At 60.0% G+C, this 21352-nt stretch overlaps 1 protein-coding gene across 4 annotated transcripts; it reads left to right on the top strand.

Annotated features, from left to right (window-relative positions):
* The first annotated feature begins 1200 nt into the window (after positions 1 to 1200).
* Positions 1201 to 21279, top strand: Osgin1 (oxidative stress induced growth inhibitor 1). Of its 4 annotated transcripts, none has more exons than XM_090357213.1 (6): positions 1201 to 1303; positions 16970 to 17056; positions 17870 to 18006; positions 18785 to 18976; positions 19132 to 19223; positions 20076 to 21279. In XM_090357213.1, exons 2-6 carry the CDS (start codon positions 16990 to 16992, stop codon positions 21022 to 21024), a joined length of 1437 nt encoding a protein of 478 aa, XP_090213339.1. In that variant the 5' UTR covers positions 1201 to 1303; positions 16970 to 16989; the 3' UTR covers positions 21025 to 21279. The 4 variants fall into 4 exon arrangements, with proteins under 4 accessions (XP_090213339.1, XP_090213341.1, XP_090213338.1 ...); XM_090357215.1 differs by lacking the exon at positions 1201 to 1303 and adding an exon at positions 13649 to 13880; XM_090357212.1 differs by lacking the exon at positions 1201 to 1303 and adding an exon at positions 14221 to 14346.
* Positions 21280 to 21352: the final 73 nt, after the last annotated feature.

Below are 21352 nucleotides of genomic sequence, written 5' to 3'. Positions count from 1 at the left end.
CTAAATGTGGCTCTTCTTGATGGCTCTAAGATCCAGCTCGCTGCCCGTCTGGAATCAGCTCTGAAAGGTCAGCTCTGTCCTTGGTCCCGGCCCTCTCCCAGGTCCCCCCGGGGCCTAGGCGTGCAGACCAAGAGACTTGGAGACACTGTCACCAGGCTCTTGGGAAGAGACGCGCGTGTGGGCGTGCGCGTGTGCGCGCACGCACACACGTGTTGTCCGCCGATGCCAGTGGTCGTGTGTGGGCAGGTCTGTGTATTTGTTAGTATGTACATGTCACTGCATCTGTGAGTCTACATAAGGTGTGTCTGCCAGCAGGCAGGTATGTTATCCGCTCTGTCTGCACACACGTGTGTTCTGCATCAGAGCCCCTGCTCTCCGCTGTGGTGGGAGCTGGGCGGGCACTGGAGCGTTGCCTGTGAACTGGCACAGGGGGGCCAGAAGGCTCCACCTCCGACTCGGCTGCTCAGGCCAGGGAGGTGTGAGACCCCTCCAGAGCCCCGCCGAGGCCTCTGGTCTGCACGGTGGTGGGGCCAGGCCCCATCAGACTGTGCTGGCAGAGCAGGGCTGGTGGAGCGCCCTTCACACCTCCGGGTCCTGGTTTGCTCAGGCCTGCACAGGTTCCCCCCTCGCCCCCTCCCTCCCACTCCCCAGCAGAGGCACCCAGGTCTGAAGGGAAATGGAAAGACCTTTCCAGCCACCCGCCCCGCCCCTCAGAGCTGGGCAGTGTTCTGCACCCCTGGATTGCAGACAGGCCTCCCAACATGTGTTCAGGCCTCTGCCCCGCCCATTCTCAGCTTCCTGCTAATGGGGCCTGTGCAGGGTGGGAGGAGCTGTTCACCTTTGCGGACCCCTGGGGACCCCTCCAAGGCACCCCTGGCTGTCAGGTCAGCTCCATCCCCTCTGCCGCCCCTGGGTGGCACTGCTGCACTTGTGCATGCTGTGCCTGGGCTGCAGAGCAGCCACCCCCCTCCTCCCACAGCCCGTGGCACCTGTGCCCCTGCCTTGCTGGGCTGTACACATGGGAGTTCTCAGGTCTGCTCTGGTCTTGCCTGGCTCTCAGCGGCCATCTCTGGGGCTGTGGGGACAGGCGTCTGTGAGGGGAGGCGGCCTACCCTCACTGACCAGGTGCAGGACTTTGTGATGCAACAAACAGGCCATCCTGGTCCCCTTGTCCCCCAGCTCCCCTGGTATCAAATTCGGGGGGGGAGTGTCCCCTGGGGGACGGCCAGCTCCACTGCACCTGCTCCCTCCCCACCAGCTGGTCACCTCTGCCACCTTGCCACACCCAGCCATCCACCATCAGGTGAGGAGGATGGAGGCAGGGGAGGGGGTCAGGGAGGCGGCAGCCAGGTCCTCGGGTCCTGGAATGAGGAGGGCTGTGTTTGCCATCTCCAGGGAGCCGGTGGTCCTGCTTGCTCCCTACACGGTCTCTGTGGGTGCTGTGGTCTGAATCCCCGTCGCCCAGCTGTGAAATGGGAGGGTGCAGTGGCCCTCGAAGGCCCCACACACCTGGGTCAGGCAGTCAACACCTGGGCATTGTCCACAGACTCTGGACACGCCTTGGCCACGCCCTCACAGCCCTGCCCCCTCCACAGTGGCTCTGTTATCCTGCGGCCAGGGCCAGCGCTCTGGCTCTTGGTCCTCACTGGCTATGTTGGGACGGATCAGAGCCAGGCCAGGCCTGTGTGACCCATGCCAGGATTAGCTGTGGCCGCCTCACAGTCTACAACAGCAGACCCTGCGCCCTGGGCCCCTCTCAGCGTCCGTGTCTCCCTCTCACCCTTCTTGGGGATGCTCACTCGAGGTCCTCATCCTCGGGTGGCCCTTGGCTCTCGCCCTGCGTGGAGATGTGGCTGCCTTCCCACCGTCTCTTTCAGACTCTGGCTATGGATTGTGCAAAGCTCGGGACACTGGCTCTGGGGGCACAGAGGGCGCCTGCTATCCCTGCAGTCCTGCTTTGTTTCCTAAGGCATCACCCCCCGCCCCAGCCCCGTCCCTCAGGACCTGCAGCTGGCCAGAATGTGTGCAGAGTCCATACCTGGGCCTTGAAGGGAAAGAATCCCAAACAAGGGCTTCTGTGGGGTTGGTCCCACTTTCCCCCATGCGGGTATCCTGTGGCCAGGTCTGGATCAGCCACAGCTGAGGGCAGTTCTAGTGGCACAGGAGTCCAAGAGTCAGATAAGGTGGCAGCTGGCCAAGCTTCCAGCAGAGGCTCTCGACTCCCACCCATAAGTGAGGGGCCGGTGGGGTTCTCCCCAAGAAACTATTCTAGATGTTTCTGCTTTGAATCCTCTCTTCCCTGTCTCAAATGCAATTGTGTGTGCTGCTGTTTTGTATGGGGACTCCTACCTCACATTTTGAACAGAGACACATACTTCACATGTGGGTGGATGTCAGAGGGAACCGCAGAACAGCATGTGCAAAGGCCCTGAGGCAGGAGCCAGTCTGGAAGGAGATCAAGGAGGGAAGACAGTAACGTCAGATCAACAGGGCATGGATGCCCTGATGTGCAGGAACACCCCTGTGTAGTCTGGTGTGGCACTGGCTGCTGTGTAGAGGGAGCTGTGGGCCAGGGCACAGCATGGGCGTTGTTACCCAGGGCTCTACTTGTAGTTTCAGGCACCTCTGGTGACATGAAAGGTTCACTGTGACTAGGCGATCGAGAAAGGCTTGACTCGGGCCAGAAGCCTGGGAACAGCTCGGGCACCGAGGCAGCTGGGCTGGCCTGGCCTCTGGACCCTCCAGGCTGCACCTCTGCTGATGCTGCCACCCTGTTCCCTGCCCCCTGCCCCCTGCCCAGTTTACCATGAGCCCCGGTGCTCCTGAGCTGTGCCAGGACCTTCCCGTCCTGGGCTTGGGCCAGAGTAGAGCCTGAGAGCAGGTGTCACCCCCTGAGGGCCATCCTCGATGACCCGTGGCTCCCTCAAATCTAGAGCCCTTCCTGCTCTTCTGTCAGTCTACTCCTCACACCTTGTGGGCTGGGCCGGGGCCTGGGCAGGCCTCACCCCGGACCCCCCCAAGGGTACATACAGTGCCTCGAGCACGGGAGCAGGATTCTGCCCACGACTGCCCACCCCGACCTTGCCTCACTGTCTAGAACAGGAGTGCAGCCCAGCTTGTGGACGCGCGCCTGAGTGCAGAGGGGTGCAGAGCGCGCCAGCGCCTCCCCAGGGCAGCTCCTCCCCGCGGTGCTGGGGGCCTCCCTTGGCATGGATGCCTGGCTGCCTTCAAGGCTCCCCTTGACCATGCCTTCCTCTGCTCAGAAGCACCTGGGATGTGCAGTTCCGTTCTTTTGAGGTCAGCATCTTTTCTTCTGAGAAGAAATCTGAAGCCAAAGGGGATGGGTGGCCTCCTTGGGGCCTCGGGGACATCGGGATAGCAGCAGCCTGCGCTGGCTGCCCAGGCCGAGGGGACACCAGGAGAGCTGTGACCATGGCCTGGGAAGAGCCCAGGAGCTTCCAGCCAGGGCCAGGGCCAGACAGTGCCACCAGGGCCCAGGCGGAGCTCCAGCCAGCTGGTTCCCAGCGGCCAGAGACGTTTGTGAAGTGTTGAGTTTTGTGAGTCAGCATTCCTGCCATGAGAAGCTTCGATGCGTGTGTGACAGCGCCGTCTCGGCACTGCCTCCGTCTGTCTCTGGACATTTTGCTGAAGTGAGAGGTGGCAGTGCCTAGAGGCTGCCTGAGTCTCCTGCCCGCTCGGCCTTGCACGGCTCACTACAAGGTGACCGTGATCACTTGGATGTTTGGGCTTTGCACCCCGCCGCTGGGAGCGGGTTGTCAGACACTGGCTTCTCCTTGGCCACCGTCTCCTCTGCCCTCACTCCTCGGGCTCCGCTCTCCAGAGGCTGCCTAGCCAGGCAGTGGCCTGACTCAGCCTCCAGGGCTCAGATGGGCAGGGGTGGAGAGTCAGTGTCCCGGGCTCTGCTGTCAGGCACCATCTGGGAAGCCAGCATGCAGGACGCAAGGAGGCCGCACTGACCAGGGCCACCCCGAGTCTAGCTGCCCCTGAATGGGAGCCCCTGCCCGCCCAGGAACCAGACCCCACGCACCTTCTAGAATAACAGGGCTGAACTTCCACCTTCCCTCCTCGCTGGCCAGCCGGTGGGCAGGCCTCCCCTTGAGTGCATGGAAAGCTGGGGCTTGGCCCAAAGAAAAACACACCTATGATATTCTTGACAGGGGCCACAGTAGCCCAGCTGCCAGGTGCATGCGACCACGATAGTGAAAGTATCCACATGAATCCAGGAAGTGGAAACAAGTCAGTCTGTCTGTCTTTCTTTTTTTCTCTCTTTCTTTCTGCTAGTCGTGGGGCTTGAACTCAAGGCCTGTGCATTGTCCTTGGACTTTCTCAAGGCTAGAGCTCTACCACTTGGGCCACAGCACCACTTCCGGCTTTTATCTATGTATGTGGTGCCGAGGAATCGAACCCGGGTCTTTGTGCATGCTAGGCAAGCACTCTACCACTACGCCAGGCCTAGGTGTTTCTTTTTATGACCTGTGTGCAGGTATTTCTATTTTTTTTTCTGTTTTAGTTTTCTGTACACTTTGTCTTATTTATTAGCTCATCTGATCCGTGGAAGGAAAAGGGAATCGGAAACAGGAGGACAAAGAATGAACTAATGCTACGATGATACTCACTAGACACTGTGTTAGAAAGGAACTCTACAACTTGGGGAAGATGTGTGGGGGTGGAAAGTGGGAGAAAGGGAGAGGGGACAATGTGTAAAATGAAATGTGTTCATCACCTTGCTTTTATAACTGTAAGCCACCTCCCATCTCCGTTCATCACTTTTACAATAAATTAAAAAAAAAAAAAGAGTCCAGGGCTGAGCTGGGTGCCAGTGGCTCACACCTGTAATCCTAGCTACTCAGGCCGTGATCTGAGGATCATGTTCAAAGCCAGCCAGTACCAAAAAGCCAGAAGTGAAGATGTGGTTCAAATAACAGAGTCCCAGCTTGAGTAAAGAAGCTAAGGAGCATGCTAGAACCAACACACACACACACACACACACACACACACACACACACACACACACACACACACACACGGCCGCCCCGTGAGTAGCCCAGGGTAGGGCCAGGGCTCATGCATTTCAAGGATGTGAAGATTTCCTGTATGTCAAGGACACCTCGATGAGCACAGGAAGCAACACGGCCTGCTCTGCTAGAAGCCGGGCGTTCACACGTAAAGCTGCCCCAGCCCGAAGAAGGAAGCAGGGAGTCAGGAAAGTTCTGGAAGGTAGAGGACCAGGTACAGGCTGAGGAAGAGACGGATGTCAAGACGCAGTGACTCCGGCCCAAGGGCCTGAGCACGATCTGGAATGAGACTGCATCTCAGGGACGATGCCGGAGCAAAGAACCTGGACAGTCAGACACCTTTTCTGTGATTCCATGCGATCCTGCCAGGCTCAGGAACAGGCAAAAACAGTCTACAAGGCCAAAAGGCAGACAAGACAAGAAAAAACCCAGAGGCCTGAGGGATACAGGGTCCCAGGGGTCCGGGCAGGTTCCATGTCTACTCTGCATCACATTTGTATACCCTGTGCCCTCTGCCACATGGCCTTTGTGTGTGCCCAACAGGGCTTACACTCACTGTGCTTAAGTTTTATTCCATGCTAATACTGGGGCTTGAACTCAAGGACCGGGCACTGTCCCTTAGCTCTTTTGCTCACTCTGGCTTTCTGGTAGTTAACTGTAGTAAGAATCTCACGGATTTTCCTGCCCAGGCTGACTTTGAACTGAGATCCTCAGAACCCAACCTCCTGAGCAGCTAGAGTTACAGGCCTGAGCCACCCTGTCCAGCTCTCTCCGCTCTATTGCCTGTCTCCTTGGGGCTCCGGCAGGGCCTGCTTCGCTCTGGGCACATGGCTGGCAATGACAGGCTTGCCATCACTTCCCCCCCCCACAGCTCTATGCCAAGTCTTCAGGCAGGTGGCCGAAGGAGGTCACAGGGGCTTAGGGCAAGGGGTTTCTTGGCGGAGTCAGGCACAAAGGACAGCTTGCGCAGAACAGAGAGGAGGCTCAGGCCAGGGGCAAACGCAGAGATGGAGGAGATCGGCCGGGCTGGAGCCCTGTGGCTGGGCAGGCAAGCAAGGAGCCCCAGGCCAGCGGGACCTGAAGCAAGGCTGGTGGGCAGGGAAAGCAGGAGAGTTCCTAAGCGACTGCAGAAGGCTGGGGCGGCAGGTGTGTGCAGCGACCTCCCCACACCCACAGGCCCAGCCCAGATGTCCAGATACCTGAAGAAATGCAGAGGGCCATGCCGGGCCTGGCTCAGGGTGCTTCCCACAGCTGGACGTCCATCGTGGACACAGATGACCATGCTAGCGTGTCTTCAGACAGGGGAAGAGCCAGGACGTGACAGAGCCGACGCGGGAAGCTGAAAGAACATTCCATGGGATTCCGTCCACACCAGCCTCAAGAGCAGACCAAGGTGACAGAAGTCAAGAAAGGGTTAACTGAGGAGGGTGCAGGGACCTCCAGGACCCACAGCCCTACACCCCAGACCCGCCTGTGCTCCCGGAAGTCATCAATTCATAGCAGGGTGCTAATAGAGCCAGAGCACCCCTGCACTGGGGCCAGGGCACCGTGGGGCCTCTCGCTGCCAGGCTCAAGCCCAGCACAGAGGCCCTCAGCTGGGATAGAGCCGGAGCTGGCAGGCCAGACTGGGGAAATGCAGGCCCAAGGCACTCATACAAGGCTGGCACAGAGGCAGGACCGCTGCACCCCCTCGAAGGCCCCCGTAAAAGACGGTCACGCTCCACCCTTGATCACAGCCTTGTGAAAGAATGGAGGAAGGAAGGATAAGGTCAGGCCAGCCCCAGGAAAGACATGTTACCACCAGGCAGTTTTCACCCGCACACACCAAGTTGGCAGATGCCAGCCATGCAGGCTCGGGCCTGGGCTGGCTTCTTGGGCATGTGGCTTTCCGAGCAGCAGTGCCAGGTGGCAGGCCTGCCCTGAAACCCTCTAGTCATGGCTGAGCCCTGTGCTGCGTCATGACTTACGCAGTCAGTCCTGGTTGTGCCTGGAGTGGCGACTCGAGGCAGTTCAGGTGCCCTCGGGAAGGCTCTTCTGGCACGGCCCACCATTGTAAGCCTGTCTGTCCACCCAGTGCCTAGTGCAAGGAATTTCGGGGCAAACACAAAGGAGGACGGACTTCTCTGCCCTCCCCAGAGGCCTCTTGAGTCTCAAGGGAAGGCCAGTGCCAACGCCAGCTCTTGTGGCATCCACTTGTGAGGATGTGGGTGTCAGACGGCCCGGGACTGGGTACGCTGCCGCGGAGGAGGGAAAAGCCACAGACAGCCCGGGAGGAGGAGGAGAGAGTGCAGGACCGGAGGAGGAGGGTCCGGGCCTCAGTTGGACAGGCAGGGCTGCCCACCTTATCAGGGAGGACAGAGGGCAGGGTTAGCAAGAAGAAGAGGCTGTGGTGGCCTGGAGTTGGCCCAGATCGGTGAAAGAGCAGCGCTGGCTGGGAGAGGCCCACACGGGCCTCTGAGCACTCGGCCCTCATGCCCCGTGGCCCACGGCCATCCACACCTCTACCCAGCCAAAGGAAGGCTGCCTCCCCAGCACCCCTGCACCCAGCACGCCTCCGGGCCTGCCTGGGCCTGCCTGGGCCTGAGTTGGGTGCCAAGACCCCATGGCAGGCTCCCAGGCTCAGGAAAACGAGGCTGAGGATGCTGGGCCTGTCAGGTCCTGCCAACAAGGCACCCTGTCCCTGCCAGCCTTACCACAGGGCCTCAGGGCCCCCCAAGGGTCACCTCTGCCCAAAACTCCTACAGAAAACGCACAAATCAGCTCCACAGGCAGCCTGTTCCAAAGGTGAGAGGTACTAAGGACGGCCAGGGTAGTGGGGACAGCATCAGCTACCTCAGTAACTCACCGGGAGGCCTCAGCCTGGGGTGACATCAGTGCAGAGCAGGTACATCTCATCTCCAAGACCAACACACCCACAAAGAAGCAGAGGTGGCTCCCACCTTAATCCTAGCCGCTCAGGAGGCTGGGATCTGAGGATCTCGGTTCAAAGACAGTCTGGGCAGGAAAGTCTATGAGACTCTTATCTCTAATCACCCCGAAAGTAGAGCTGTAGCTCAAGGGGTACAGCACCAGCCTTAAGCACAAAAGCTAAGGAACAGCCACCCAGGTCCTGAGTTCAAGCCAAAAGACCAGCACTAAAATGAGGAGAAGAAGGAGGAGGAGGAGGAGGAGGAGGGAAGGAGGAAGGGAGGAAGGGAGGAAGGGAGGAAGGGAGGAAGGGAGGAAGGGAGGAAGGGAGGCCGGCCAACTGTGTCTCATGATTTGGAGAGGAGTTGGGCAGAGGCCTTGCTGCAGGGCATCTGCCATGGCGAGCCTGCCTCAGTCCCCAGGCTGATCTCCACTGTGGCGCTAACTGAAGCACAGAACCTGTGTGAGCCCCAGGGGAGGGAGGAGGGGAAGAGATCCTCCACGAGCAGGGCTGGGTTTCCAACGGAGCTTTCTGTTTGGGAGGAGCGGCCTTTCAGGGCTCAGCAGAATGACATGGTCCCACATCTCAGCCCATCACCAAGACCCAGAGAGACCCAGAGCCAGCATGCTAGGCCAGGGCGCAGCAGCTCCCCCTAAACAGCCTGTGCAGCTGCTGCCTCTGCTCCTGCCTCTATCCAGGGCTCCCAGAACAGCCCAGACCCGGGCAGGTTTTCTTGCACCCTGTAAGGCCCTAGGCTCCAGGCACACTTTACCCCCCTCCTTCTCGCTGGGAGTCCAGTGCTCAGGGCACAAAGCTAGAGCTGGATCTGGAGACCTTTGCCCAAGGTGAGGTGAAGCAGGGCCCCGGGCTGCCCGCCTGCTTGGAGGGCTGTGCTTAGGTCTCAAGGGGCTTTGGGCAGGTGGCCAGAAGGAAGGGCAGGACCTATGGGGAGGCAGGGTGACTGGGAGAAGTTAGGGAGCAGGTCCTGGGTGCCATCCAGACCACGGCAGGTCATGCCTACCCTCGCTGCACAAGGAAGCCACAGAAGGCAGCCACGGAGGGCAGCCACAGGGCAACTTTTGTTGTTTTAGCAGAACAAGAGACTAAAGCCAAAAAAGGGACCAATGAGCAACAGGCCCCTGGCCCCAGAGAGCAAACAGTCCTGGCTGCCGGCTGCCTGGGCTTCTCTGAAGGGCATTGACCTTAGGTCAGAGCAGGTCACAGCCTGGTCACAGACCCAGAAGCATGGAACCCCTCAGACTGGTCAGACTGGCCACGTGAGGCAGCTTGGGGTCTGTGGACCCCTGGTGTCAGTCATCCCAGCGTGGGAGGGTTCCTGCCCCTGCCCCTGCCCCTGCCCTGCCCCTGTGGACAGTCACAAGTGACCAGCAGGACCCTTGGTGTGGAGAGGTGAGGGAGGCCCCGCCCAGAGGCTGCCAGGCTCCAGGGCAGGACCCTAGCACAGAGCCTGGAAGAGAACCCACACGGGGGTGGGCTCAGCAGGTACTGAGCACTCTTCTGTGGCTTGCTGGGCTGTAGAAGGGATGGAAGATTGTTCTGGTGAGGCTTTGTGTGTGTGTGGGGGGGTGCATTCCAGTCCCACCCTGCCCTCTGGCTCAGGGAAGTGTGGAGGGCATGGGGGAAGGCAGGCCTGGAACTTGCATTTCCCAGGCTGTCCACTTCCAGGCCAGTCAGTGGGTCCAGTCCCCAGGGGTGGTGGGTGGAGGTGAGTGGCCCTTACCCCCTGGGGCCTTCAATGTGCCAAGAGCAACAGCTTCTTCCCATAGTCTACACGAGGAGACGGAGGCTCGGAGCGCGTGGTAACACGTCCAGGGGCACACAGTGTCCGCAGGGCCCTGATTCCATGCTGACACACCCGCCCGCCACTGAGAACGGAGCTGGCCTCTCGCTGTGTGCCTCAGTCAGAAACGCTTCGGGAGCTTGCGGGATGAAGCCACCGGTGAAGGGACACCGGGCAGCCTGTGCTGGGCCCTGTGTTGAACAAAGTGAAGCGGAGAATCACCTCTCTGAATTACCTTTGCTTATTACAGACTATACATACATGAGTCATGGAAATTAGAATCTACCCTTTCTTGGCCCAGCAAACCTATCCAGCTCCTTCCCCACCCTGATCCAGCTCCTGCCATGGCCTGCACTGCACCACTGGACTATCTGGAAGAAGGCAGGAGAGGGATGCCAGGAAAGCTAATTACATGCCCATGCAAAACTATCAAATGGAACCTGTGTACCACTGCTGTTTTTTAACTGAGCGGGAGCGATTGGACCAGGCATGCAGTACATGCTTGTAATCCCAGCTACGTGGGAGAAGATGATAGGATCCCAGTCCAAGCCCAACCAGGGCAAGAGCGGGAAGTTCTGTCTGGAAGGTCTGGAGGTGTTGCTGAACGCTGCCTACTGAGGTCAAGGTCCTGAGTTCAAATTCCAGTTATTGCCAACAAGGTGTTGCCTGTCCCCTCTTCGGCACTGCCATTTCTTTCTTTCTTTTCTTTTCTCTTTCTTTCTTTCTTTCTTTCTTTCTTTCTTTTTTTTTTTTTGTGAGTCATGGAGCTTGAACTCGGCCTGGGCACTGTCCCTGAGCTCTTCAGCTTAAGGCTACCCCCCTACCCTTGAGCCAAGCCCCACTTCCTGTTTTCTAGAGATTAATTGGAGATAAGAGTCTCAGGTCCTTTTGTGCCGAGCTGGCTGTGAACTTTGATCCTCAGATCTCAGACTCCTGAGTAGCTAGGATTACAGGTGGGAGCCACCGTGACTGGGTGGTACTGTCACTTTCTTAAGGCTGCATAATATTCCCTTCTGGGCTTGACCAGGGTGGACCCGCCTGTTCTGGGTAGTGTGTGGAAGTTGCTCTGACCTTCCTCTTGGCATTCATGCTGTGGTCAACTTGTTTACAGTGGCATTTCCAGCTTGGGGTTTTTCTGCAGGACTTTGCCCTTAAGATTGGAATTCTGGGTCCAGAGGGGCTGCAGAGTAAGGTGCCTGTTGATGGGAGGTGCTGGCCCTCCACCAACCCTGATGTCTGTGTGTCAGGAGCTCCCAGCCTTTCTCAGGGCTGCCCTGCTCTCCTGCTGGCCTGTCCACTCTGAAGACCCAGTGACTCCCCAGAGCCACTGGCAGATAAGCTGTTGGGCCCTCTCCTCTTCTCTTCCCCCCACCCCCTGTGCTCCCCTTTCCATTTTCCCCAGTACTCTCATGGCCTTGGCCTTGACACTGTGGATTGCTTCATCAGTAAACTAACGTTGTTACTAAAAGCATCAGTGGGTGCAGGAGCCGAGGCTCTGTACACAGCATGGCCCTGGACAAATATTAGCTGTGTGTCAGGTGCTGGAAGGACTGGTTCCTCCTTGCCAGACCTGTGGCTGATGGGGTCAGGAGCCCAGCTGTGCCCAGCTAGGACCTGGCCGCAGACACCCCTAAGCTCACAGACATGGTGCGGTGCCTGAGGCGGGCAGCCATGGCAGATTCCTACAGACGGGAATGCCGTGGCCTGTGCGGGAGTACAGCAAGGATAGCATGTTGCAAGGTAAATCTCAGGTGCCAATCCAGTCACAGGAAAACAGAGAAGCCACATTTTGAGAGGCCAAATTGGGAGTCTTTATTGGAGAGCCAGCCTCTGCAGGTGGACTCCTGTCTCAAAGACCTGCAGCCCAGAACCAAGCCTGAGCCAAGCGTTTAAAGACAAAAACCACATGCTTGGGATGGGCTCCAAACCCTACAGAAACAGACCTTATTGGGGCAGTAGCTCAGGCTCCAGATTAAACCATCCTTAGAGGGAATGCGCCCCAAACTTTCCCTACACAGAGATGAGCAGGGGCCGGTGAATATGGCGAATTAGGGGAAAGCAAAGACCAGCACTCCAGCAATGACACCGCCAGTTCCCGAGTTTTCCTAACTCACCATGAGCTAGGCATCTGCATTCAGTGACTAGCCTCTCCCACGCCTAGGCTTTCCAGCGCTGGGTGAGAGCTGCCTCCACCCAGAAAGGTGTCATGTAGACTCAGCCTCCTCATTTCAAAACACACCTGGGCAGTCGGGCAAGGATATCCTAAGCTTGGTCCACACAGTGTGCCTGCAGCCCAGGTAAATGAGAGATGGGGCAGTTTACCCTTTTTTTGTACCCCTTTTCTTCATTCTATGCTGTCCACACTTATAGCCAAAATTGCCAGAAAAATGGTAGAAGAATACAGGGACCCTCACGAATCAGTGTTCAGTGTGAGTCTGCCCCTCCTGGGGCCTGCGAGGTCAGGTCCTAGGCACCTCTTGTCTGTATTTGCCACCTTTGCCAAGTTGGCTTCTGGCCCACTCGACTGAGAGGACCACGCTCCACTGCTGCCTGAACTGAAACTGCTGGGGACCCACGTTTGGGGGCCCCGGGCCCCGGGGACGCCAGCACCCACAGTCAGCCTGTGTCCCACTCTGCCGCTGCCCCTTCTGCCCCCCCCTCCCCGCCATCCCCGTTTTGCCTGGTTCTGTATGCTTTTGTCTTAGCTGTGCACTATACAAACAATGATATTTCAGTGTGCCACTGGGAGAAAGTCCACATCTGTCCCACGGTTCACATGAGCACGATCTTGATAAGAAAGTGGGGAAAGCCAGTGGCTGCAGGCTGTCGTGGGGGGGGAGGCAATGCCAGCTCCAGGGAAAGGCTTCTCAGGCCTAGGAAAGCTACCTCCTCCCTGCTCTTCCTAGGGACCCCTATCCCCAGGCCCGCCAGCCTTCCCTCAGCAGCCAAGGTGCTACAGGGTTAAAGTCTCAGTCTCTGCCTCAGCTTCCACTTGCAAAACCACAGACATGTTACTGCCAGGAGCTGTGGCATGACAAGAATAGAGCTGGCCGGGCCAGCTCAGTCACCAGCTGCACTCCCGTCCCTCTCAGGGTCCCGGGCCAGGTCCTGTGTGTGCACATGCACAACAGCTGGGTGGTTGTGCAGAAGTCACACCTGCAATGCAGGCCCAGAGAGGGAGGCCCCCTATCCCAGGCCGCCCAGCACACCTGCCTTGGGCTAGAAGCCTGCCAGAGAGCTGAAGCCCAGAGCAGGCTGTGAGCTGTGCCACTCAGCACACCAAAAACACAGGGCGGAGTGGTTTCCTGACAGGTAAACTGAGGCTCTGTAGAGCCCATGGAGCTGCGCACATGTGACAGCTCAGGCTCACACAGGCTCACCCAGCTGCCACCTGTGCCAGAGACTCGGCCAGAGCCAGGTGCAAAAAGGAAGTGTGGCTCCTTGTTCAAAAGCGGTGAAGAATTTTGAGTCCCTAACCAGAGCATCAGCCAAGCTGTGGAGGCAAAGCAAACGAAAGCAAGTTTTGTGCCTTTTGATCACAGGACGGGGGCAAAGATCGCAGCCCACAGCCTGCAGGGGAGGGCGGCAGAAGAAAGGGGGCAGCCTCAGCTGGCCCCCGCGATCTGACCTATGAACTCAAGGCTCCTGACCTCTTCCCTGAACCCAGGGGACCAGGGTCTGGGCACCCTGACTTTTCCTTCTGGTCTGGCTCAGAGATGGCTTGGCATGACATGCCAGAGGCAGGAGGAAAACCAGGTTTTATTTAAAATATTAACATTTTGTTTAGCCTCGGGTTTTTTGTATTTGCTTTGATTTTTAGAAAATTGCATCACCATGGTATTTTCTTGATTATTGAGTATCTGGCTTCTTCTTCATGTTTGTTCTCAGAGCGAAGACTTGGCCTCCCCAGCCAGTCCTGGCTCTGGCAGCCATCTCCAAGGCCCCTGGGTACAGGCGGCCACCCTCGGGTCCCTGGGCACAGTGGCAGAGATGATGGCCAGGGCCATCAGAGAAAGTGGTACAAAGGACTGGAGGCCAAACGCTGTCCTACAGTGTCCCCCAGTCTCTCCCTGGATCCAGCAAACACTGAGCACCTTTGCTGGGTGGAGACACTGAGGTCCTGAGCCTGGCCCAGGTTGGTGGCTGATGGGGTTTCCCTCTCCAGGGGCTGGAAGTATGAGGTGGGGTCCAGTGGAAGGAGGGAGCCCAGGGCCACTTTACATTCTCCTGTCCAGGAGGCTTCTCCCTCAGGGCCAGGGCCAGGCTGGCTCTTCCAGGGTCTGAGCCCCAGGGTAGGGGCTGACTCACTCAAAAGAGGGCCAGTGCCCCCTGGCGGCAGTCCAGCGGGGGCCCTTTAAGACAGCCCTGGGGCAAGTTCACTCACCCAGGGGCCCCTGCTGACTCACGCTTATGAAAGTTCCCTGGCCCCGCCCACCACCCGCCTCCTCCCCTGAAATACCCCCGCTTCCCGGCCTCTCCCAGCCTCTGGGATCCCCAGGCCGAGGGGCAGCCTGCACCTCCTCCCACAGCAGGCGCCCAGCCCCAGCTCCGCAGGTGCCTGTCCAGCCCAGGCCTGTCCCTCGCCACCCACGGCCCGTCAGGTGAGTGCCTGGACCCGGCTGTGACGGTAGCCGGGCCAGCATGAGCAGCCCATCCAGGGCAGCCAGCAGCAGTCCCGTCCTGCAGAGGCCAGCCCAGGTCCACCCGGGACCTCCAGGTTCCAGCCCAGCCCACGGGCAGGAAAAAGAAGGTGTGGCTGGGCCTGAGGCTGGGCCAGGGGTTTGCTGGGGTGCCCACCTCTCCTGCTCACCACCAGAGGGTCCCAGGCTCAGTTCCTCCCCAGAAGGATGCTGGGAAGAGGGGTGGGGCACCCGGGAGAGGGGGTGCTGCAGAGTCCTGGGCTCCAGGCAGGGCAGGCAGCTGGGTGAGAGTTCACCCAGGTGACTAGTGGCAGGTGGCACTTCCTCCTCCCCCGGGGCCTCATGTCACTTGGTCATGTCGGCTACCTGTGCCTTCCGTGGGGCCGGGCAGGCTTCAAGGGGCAGGGCCAGATGGTGCGTGTGGGGTTTTGTACCATGGGGACAAGAAAACCCAGATTTTTTGGGGGGGAGGTCTTAAGTCAATTGGGCAAGGGCCCAATAACAGCCACAGGGTGCGTGTTGGGGGGCGGGGAGGTCAGCTCAGGTTCTAGTTAACGTGTTCCCTCAATGTCTGCCAATAAGCGAGACTTTAAAAGATAACAATAAGAGTGGATGGTTCCAGTTTCACCACACTGAGAAGCCTAGAAGGAACCTTAAGTTTCCAGGGTGGGTTCATGCAAGGTTGAGGGGAGCCGTAAGCTGCGGGGATATCCTGTACCGTGTCAGGAGTGACCTCATGTGCCTGGCACGCAGAAGCTTCTTTCTGTTCAGACATCTGTGGGTTCCCTCAGGGGTCAGGAGGAACCTGACTTGGCGTGCAGTCCCCGGCAGGAAGCGGCACATCCCGTGTCCTGCCCGGGATGAGCCACCAGCCCTGGTCAGCCTCAGGACCAGGGCTCCGGCGGTGCCCTCCTCACCCGCTGGGGGCCACTGCAGAGCAGGGGGTGGCGTGAGCATTTGCCTGAGGGATAATCGCCCAGGTGGTCCGGGGGCTCAGGCAGTGCAGTGACCTTTCAGTTCCCCTGCCAGAATGCGGTCTCCCCTCCCCTCCCTGCCTTGGTTTCCTCATCTGAGAAGTGCTCTACCAGGACAAAACCAGGGTCTCCCTGGAACCTGAAGGAGGTTCCAGGGATCTGAGGGAGGGAGGGAGGGAGGGAGGGAAGGACACCAACCCCAGGCACCAAGGCCTCGGGGACAGTATCTGGAATTGGTGAAAAATGGTCCCTCTGGCTAGAACTGCATGGCTACCACCTACTTGTGACCTACCTCCCTCCCCCCAGCCCTGGGACTGGGCAGTAGACCTTGTATGCGTACACACACACACACACACACACACACACACACACACACACTGAGGAGTCCCTGGTAGGAGATGTCTTACTTTGGGGAGGAGCACATAGAAGGCTCTGGAACAAGGCAGCCTGACTCAGGTCCAGATGGCTCAGTTAAAGCAAAGCCTTTGCAAGCTGTGAAGACTGGTTCAAAGTCCTCGATCTGGGGCACTGAACATGTCCTGCCTGGAAGTCCTCACCACAGTGAGGCTGGCCACTGACACAGGCAGGCGGTCACTGAGCACAGGTCAGTTGTAGCCACTAGGGGGGCAACACTCAGATTGTCACCTGTTCAATGGCCCCACCTGCCTGGTGGCTGATGCTGCATACATCAGAGGCCATAACCGGCCGGGCCCCAGCTGGCTCTGTGGGCTTGGGAAGGGTTTGCAGGAAGGACCATTGTTCACCCTCTTTTCACACCAGAGAAGCCTCTAGAAGATTCTGGAAGATTCTGGAGACTGTGGCCCTGCATCCCTCTCCCCCTCACTTGCAAGAGTGAGAGCCCTTAAGGGGCCTGGAGGGGACAATCCAGAGCATGGTGGCCCAAGCAGAGCTGCCCATCACGTGGCCAGCCCTGGAGGTCAGGTTGTCTGTATATGCACAGACTCAGGAGAAAAATAACACCCAGTTCATGGCATGTGCCATGCTCAAGAGGGCTGCGGACATGGTTGGTGGGTGAGGCAGTAGCTGGGCTTGGCGTCTGGAGATGGGGACCATGGCCTGAAGCCTATTTGGGTCGCTTGAGTGATTTGGCCCCTGTGGCCAGCAGGGGGCGTGAGTGCTCCAGAGACCACAGGTTTCCTGGTCACTTCCCAAGCTTCTCCACACTGCCCAGAGATTGAGGTCCTGTTCTAGCCCAGCCTGCACGCAGGGGATAAGCACCCCTTGACACACACACACACACACACACACACACACACACACACACACACACACACACACACCATCCCAGCGCTCCCAGCTGGGACACTCAGTGTTCTACTTTCAGAGGCTCAGGTTGGAAGCTGCCTGCTAATCCTGCTGGAAGGCCTTGCCCCTGCTGGTCAGAGGACACCCTCGGGGGAGATGATCAGTGTGGGTCATTGCCCAGCTCCCCGACCCCCACTGAAGTGAGAGAAAGGAGACAGGCTGGCCTGAGTGGGCCTGGAGGATGGGAATATGAAGGGGGCACATGGTTGTGTACCAGGGCCAGATTCAGAGGACACTCTGTGGCTCCAGGCCTCACCCAGAGGCCATTCTCTCCCCTCTCCCAGGCCAGCTTCCAGGCCCAACCATGAGCTCTCCGAGGAAGGGTCACCTGGGAACCAGCAGCTCAGAGCCTCTCCCAGTCATCATCATCGGTGAGTGCCACACGGGTGGGAGAGGGGACCCCGGGCACTCTGAGAGCCCTCTGGGGTCTGAGCAGCGCCAGCAAACCCAGGCCTGGTCCCGTGGTGCGTGCGGCACTGACTGTGGCTGGCTTCGTACTTCGTTTCGTTCCACTTTGTGTCATCTGAAGGATGACACCCGCAGGCAGAAGCCCACTCAGGGGTCCTTGGTCCTGGTCCTCGGGTCTGGGGCACAGCCACCCCCAGAACACAAGCACCACTTTTTTTCCTTACAACATTCTACAAGTGGCTGAGGTTTGGGATGGCACAAGAAGGGAAAGGTTAGAAAAAAGATGCCATGTGCTGAGCTGATTCAGAGGCAGTGCAGAAGCCCCAGCGCTGCCCCACACACACCTCTCCCTCTGAGCGCCTACCTATGCCCTGAGCTCACCCCTGAAGCAACCTGGGCTGGTGGTACTGGACTCCTGCCTGAGCAGACCCCAGAACCCCAGCTGCGTTGTCCTGGTTGCCAGTCTCCACTCATGGACCTGCCAGTGTGCGACCAGACCCGGGACTTACCTGCACTGCACCATGTGCTTCAGTCAGAGAAAAAGCATAGCGTTTCCCTCCCGCTGAAGTCACGAGGTCCCATGTCACAGGCAGCGCTCCGCCCCCGAGCTGCACTTGACTCTTGGTCGTTATTAAACTCGCTGCTGGGCGTAGGAAAAGTTTCCAAGGTTTATTTTCACGTATAAAGCATAAAAATGAATGGCTGGCCCACATCCAGTTCAAGTGTTGAGGCCCCTCCCCTCAGGGCTCCCCTCTGACCCCCGTGTGTCCCCACAGGCAATGGCCCCTCAGGGATCTGCCTGTCCTACCTGCTCTCTGGCTACACTCCCTACGTGAGGCCCGACTCCATCCACCCGCATCCTCTGCTGCAAAGAAAGCTCATGGAGGCTCCTGGGGTCTCCATCCTGGACAAAGTAAGCCAGTCTGGTGTGGCTGGGGATGGGACAGGGAGGGAGACTCAAAAAGTGCCCCCCTCGTTTTCCCAGGGGCCCCCAAAGGCCATCTGCAGACTAGGAGAGACAGACCATAAAATCAGCCTGGGTCAGGAGAGTGAAACTCGGAATGTCAACACCCACAAAGGCCACGTTGGTTGTGTCACCGTGGGTTAGGGCTCAGGAGGGCCAACTGGCTCCTGGAGAGGCCTGGCAATGTCCCACTGCAGGGATGGAAATTCAGGGTTTGGTCCAGGTACCCACCTCAGGGGTCCCATATGAGGCAGCATCCCTCCCAACCCCCCAGCCCCCCATCTTGGGACAGGGACAAAGTGCAGCTCATTAGAAGAAGACAGGCACTTTGAAAGTGCCTTCCACAGAAGACCAGGGTGAGGTAGCGTGCGCAGAAACCCCACTCCACACCAGGAGACGCCAGGTTTGGCTCCTTATCAGTTGTGAGCCCTGTGAGGTGTTACCAGGCTGCAGTGCACTGTGTGCTGGTGAGGGCAGCCATTCCCTCCACACCCAACCACCCTAAGGCGACAACCTCAAAGTAGGAGCTGTATGCCCCAGTGTCTTGAAGCTTTCCCGTCCAGTCTTGGGCTTCTGGAGGACCCCCCCAGGCCCCCCCAGGATCCCCCAGGGACAGCCCAGTCCCCAGGGCCTCCCCAAGAGGGGTGGGCTCTGTAGGCCGTGCTCCCCTGCCCTTGGCTGAGGACTCTGCCACCCCGTGACTCCACTGACCCCCTCCCCTCTCCAGGACCTGGACTACCTATCTGAAGGCCTTGAGGGCCGGAGCGAGAGCCCTGTGGCCCTGCTCTTCGATGCCCTCCTGCGACCAGACACAGACTTTGGAGGCAACATGGACTCCGTCCTCACCTGGAGACTCCAGAAAGAACGAGCTGTCCCCCATCTGGTCCTGGGCCGCAACCTGCCCGGGGGGGCCTGGCATGTGAGTGGGGCAGGAAGGGTCTGGACTACTCCTAACTTCTGCCTTCCTGTCCTCCCTTCCTGTCCTCCCTGCCCTCCCCTCCGTGCTCTCCAGTCTGGGGAAGGGGTGCGGGGGGGGGGGTGGCCAGGCCTGAACCTCAGTTCCTTCCCACACAGTCCATTGAAGGCTCTATGGTGACCCTGAGCCAAGGCCAGTGGATGGGGCTGCCGGACCTGGAGGTCAAAGACTGGATCCTGAAGAAACGCAGGTGAGGCTGCCCTGGCGCTCCGTCTGCACTCCTCCCCGCCTGCAGAATGGGAAACTGAGGCTCGAGGTGGGAAAGGCCCGGCCAGGGCCACGGGAGGGGCTGGTGAGCAGCAAGCAGGGTCTGCAGCCGTCCTTTTACGTGGCCTCACACTGGTCCCTGGGGGGCCCCGCGGCCCTGTGACTTCCCAGCCTGTGTCACCTGTAAACAACCCTGCAGGGCAGGGGACATCCTAGCACCACCTCCCATCACAGCAGACCCGGGAGGTGAGGCTCGGCCTGGAGCAGGTCTGAGGCCAGGTCCCCTGGTGCTCAGCCAGTCACAGCACGGCCACACCAGTGGATGCCACCGAGCTCACAGAGGGCAGAGTGGGCACGAGAGTTGTAGTAAAGCACCCTCTTCCCGTGCCAAGTACTCCTGCAGGAGGCTTTAGATCACTGTCCTTGTTGAAATAGAGTGACATACAAAAGCTCACAGCTCCCTGGAAAGTCAGCGGAGGATGCTGCGTGTCCTGGACACCCGGGCCCCCCTCCCCCTCCCCCTTCCCCAGCCTCCCAGGACCCCATGACTCAGCTGCATCGCAGGCTTCTGCCTGACCCAAGGGCTGTAGACGTGGGTTGTGCCACATTCCCACGGCCTCCTTTGACCCTCTGAGGTCAGGCGTGGTGGCTGGTGTGGCTGACATGGCTGTCAGGCTCGGGTCTGCCCTAGCCGGGCAAGGTGCCCCGCTGGGCTCCCGAGACACAGGGCGGAGGAGCTGGCGCAGCCCTCCTGAGGACTCCGTGTTATACGAGGGGAGACTGACCTGCAGGCCTGGTCCCCGGACCCCCGACTGACCCCCCTACCCCCCCCCAGGGGCCTTCGCAACAGCCGTGCCACGGCGGGGGACATCGCACACTACTACCAGGACTACGTGACCAGGAAGGGCCTGGGCCACCACTTCGTGTCTGGCGCTGAGGTCACGGCCGTGGAGTGGGAGACGCCTGAACACAGCAGCTCGGACCCCTGGGCCCCCGGCCCCCTCTTCCGGGTGAGCGGCTTCCTGACCGCCAAGGACCAGAGCCAGCAGCCCTTCTCTCTGTGGGCCCACAACGTGGTCCTGGCCACGGGCACCTTCGACAGCCCAGCCCGGCTGGACATCCCCGGGGAGGCCCTGCCCTTCGTCCACCACGAACTGTCAGCCCTGGAGGCGGCCGTGCGGGTGGGCGCCGTGACCCCCACCTCGGACCCCATCCTCATCGTCGGGGCCGGGCTGTCGGCGGCCGACGCCGTCCTCTACGCTCGCCACTACAACATCCCGGTGATCCACGCCTTCCGCCGGCCGGTGGACGACCCGGGCCTGGTGTTCAACCAGCTGCCCAGGATGCTGTACCCCGAGTACCACAAGGTGCACCAGATGATGCGGGAGCAGTCCATCCTGTCCCCCAGCCCCTACGAGGGCTACCGCAGCCTGCCCGAGCACCGGCCGCTGCTCTTCAAGGAGCACGGCCAGGCGGTGTTCCGAGACCCCCGGGGCGGCCAGCAGGTCTTCAGCACCTCCCTGGCGCTGGTGCTCATCGGCTCGCACCCCGACCTGTCCTTCCTCCCCGGGGCGGGCGCCGAGCTGGCCGTGGACCCCACGCAGCCCCTGAGCGCCAAGAGGAACCCGGTGGACGTGGACCCCTTCACCTACCAGACGGTCCAGCAGGAGGGCCTGTACGCGCTGGGCCCGCTGGCCGGGGACAACTTCGTGCGCTTCGTGCAGGGCGGGGCCCTGGCCGCAGCCAGCTCCCTGCTGAGGAAGGTCACCCGAAAGCCGCCCTAGGGCCCCGACGCCCGGGCTGGGAAGGAGGAAGGGAGCCGTGGAGGACGCCGCAGGGGGGCTGCCCCTCCCCGAGGGAGGAGGGCGCCGCCCGCCCAGAGCGGGGCGCTGGAGACCCCCGGCCGCGGCGGGCCTGAGCCTGGGGGCCGGGCGACGCCGGCCGGGCGAGCGGGGACCAGCGGGCCAGCCGGGCGCCCCCCGGGGCGGCGGGAGCCCCCTCCTAGAGTCAGGTCCAAATAAAGCCAGTGTTCGTCTCCACTCGTGCTTGGGGCCTCCGCGTGGGTCGGGGGGGGGCGCAGGGCGCAGCGCGCGGCCGGGTGGGCGGGCGCTG

This window comes from Megascapheus bottae, chromosome 24 (genome assembly GCF_031878675.1).
Source record: "Megascapheus bottae isolate mThoBot1 chromosome 24, mThoBot2.hap1, whole genome shotgun sequence".
Lineage (NCBI taxonomy): Eukaryota > Metazoa > Chordata > Mammalia > Rodentia > Geomyidae > Megascapheus > Megascapheus bottae.
The sequence above is the reverse complement of the archived record's forward strand: the minus strand, read 5'-3'. Positions and strand labels throughout refer to the sequence as shown.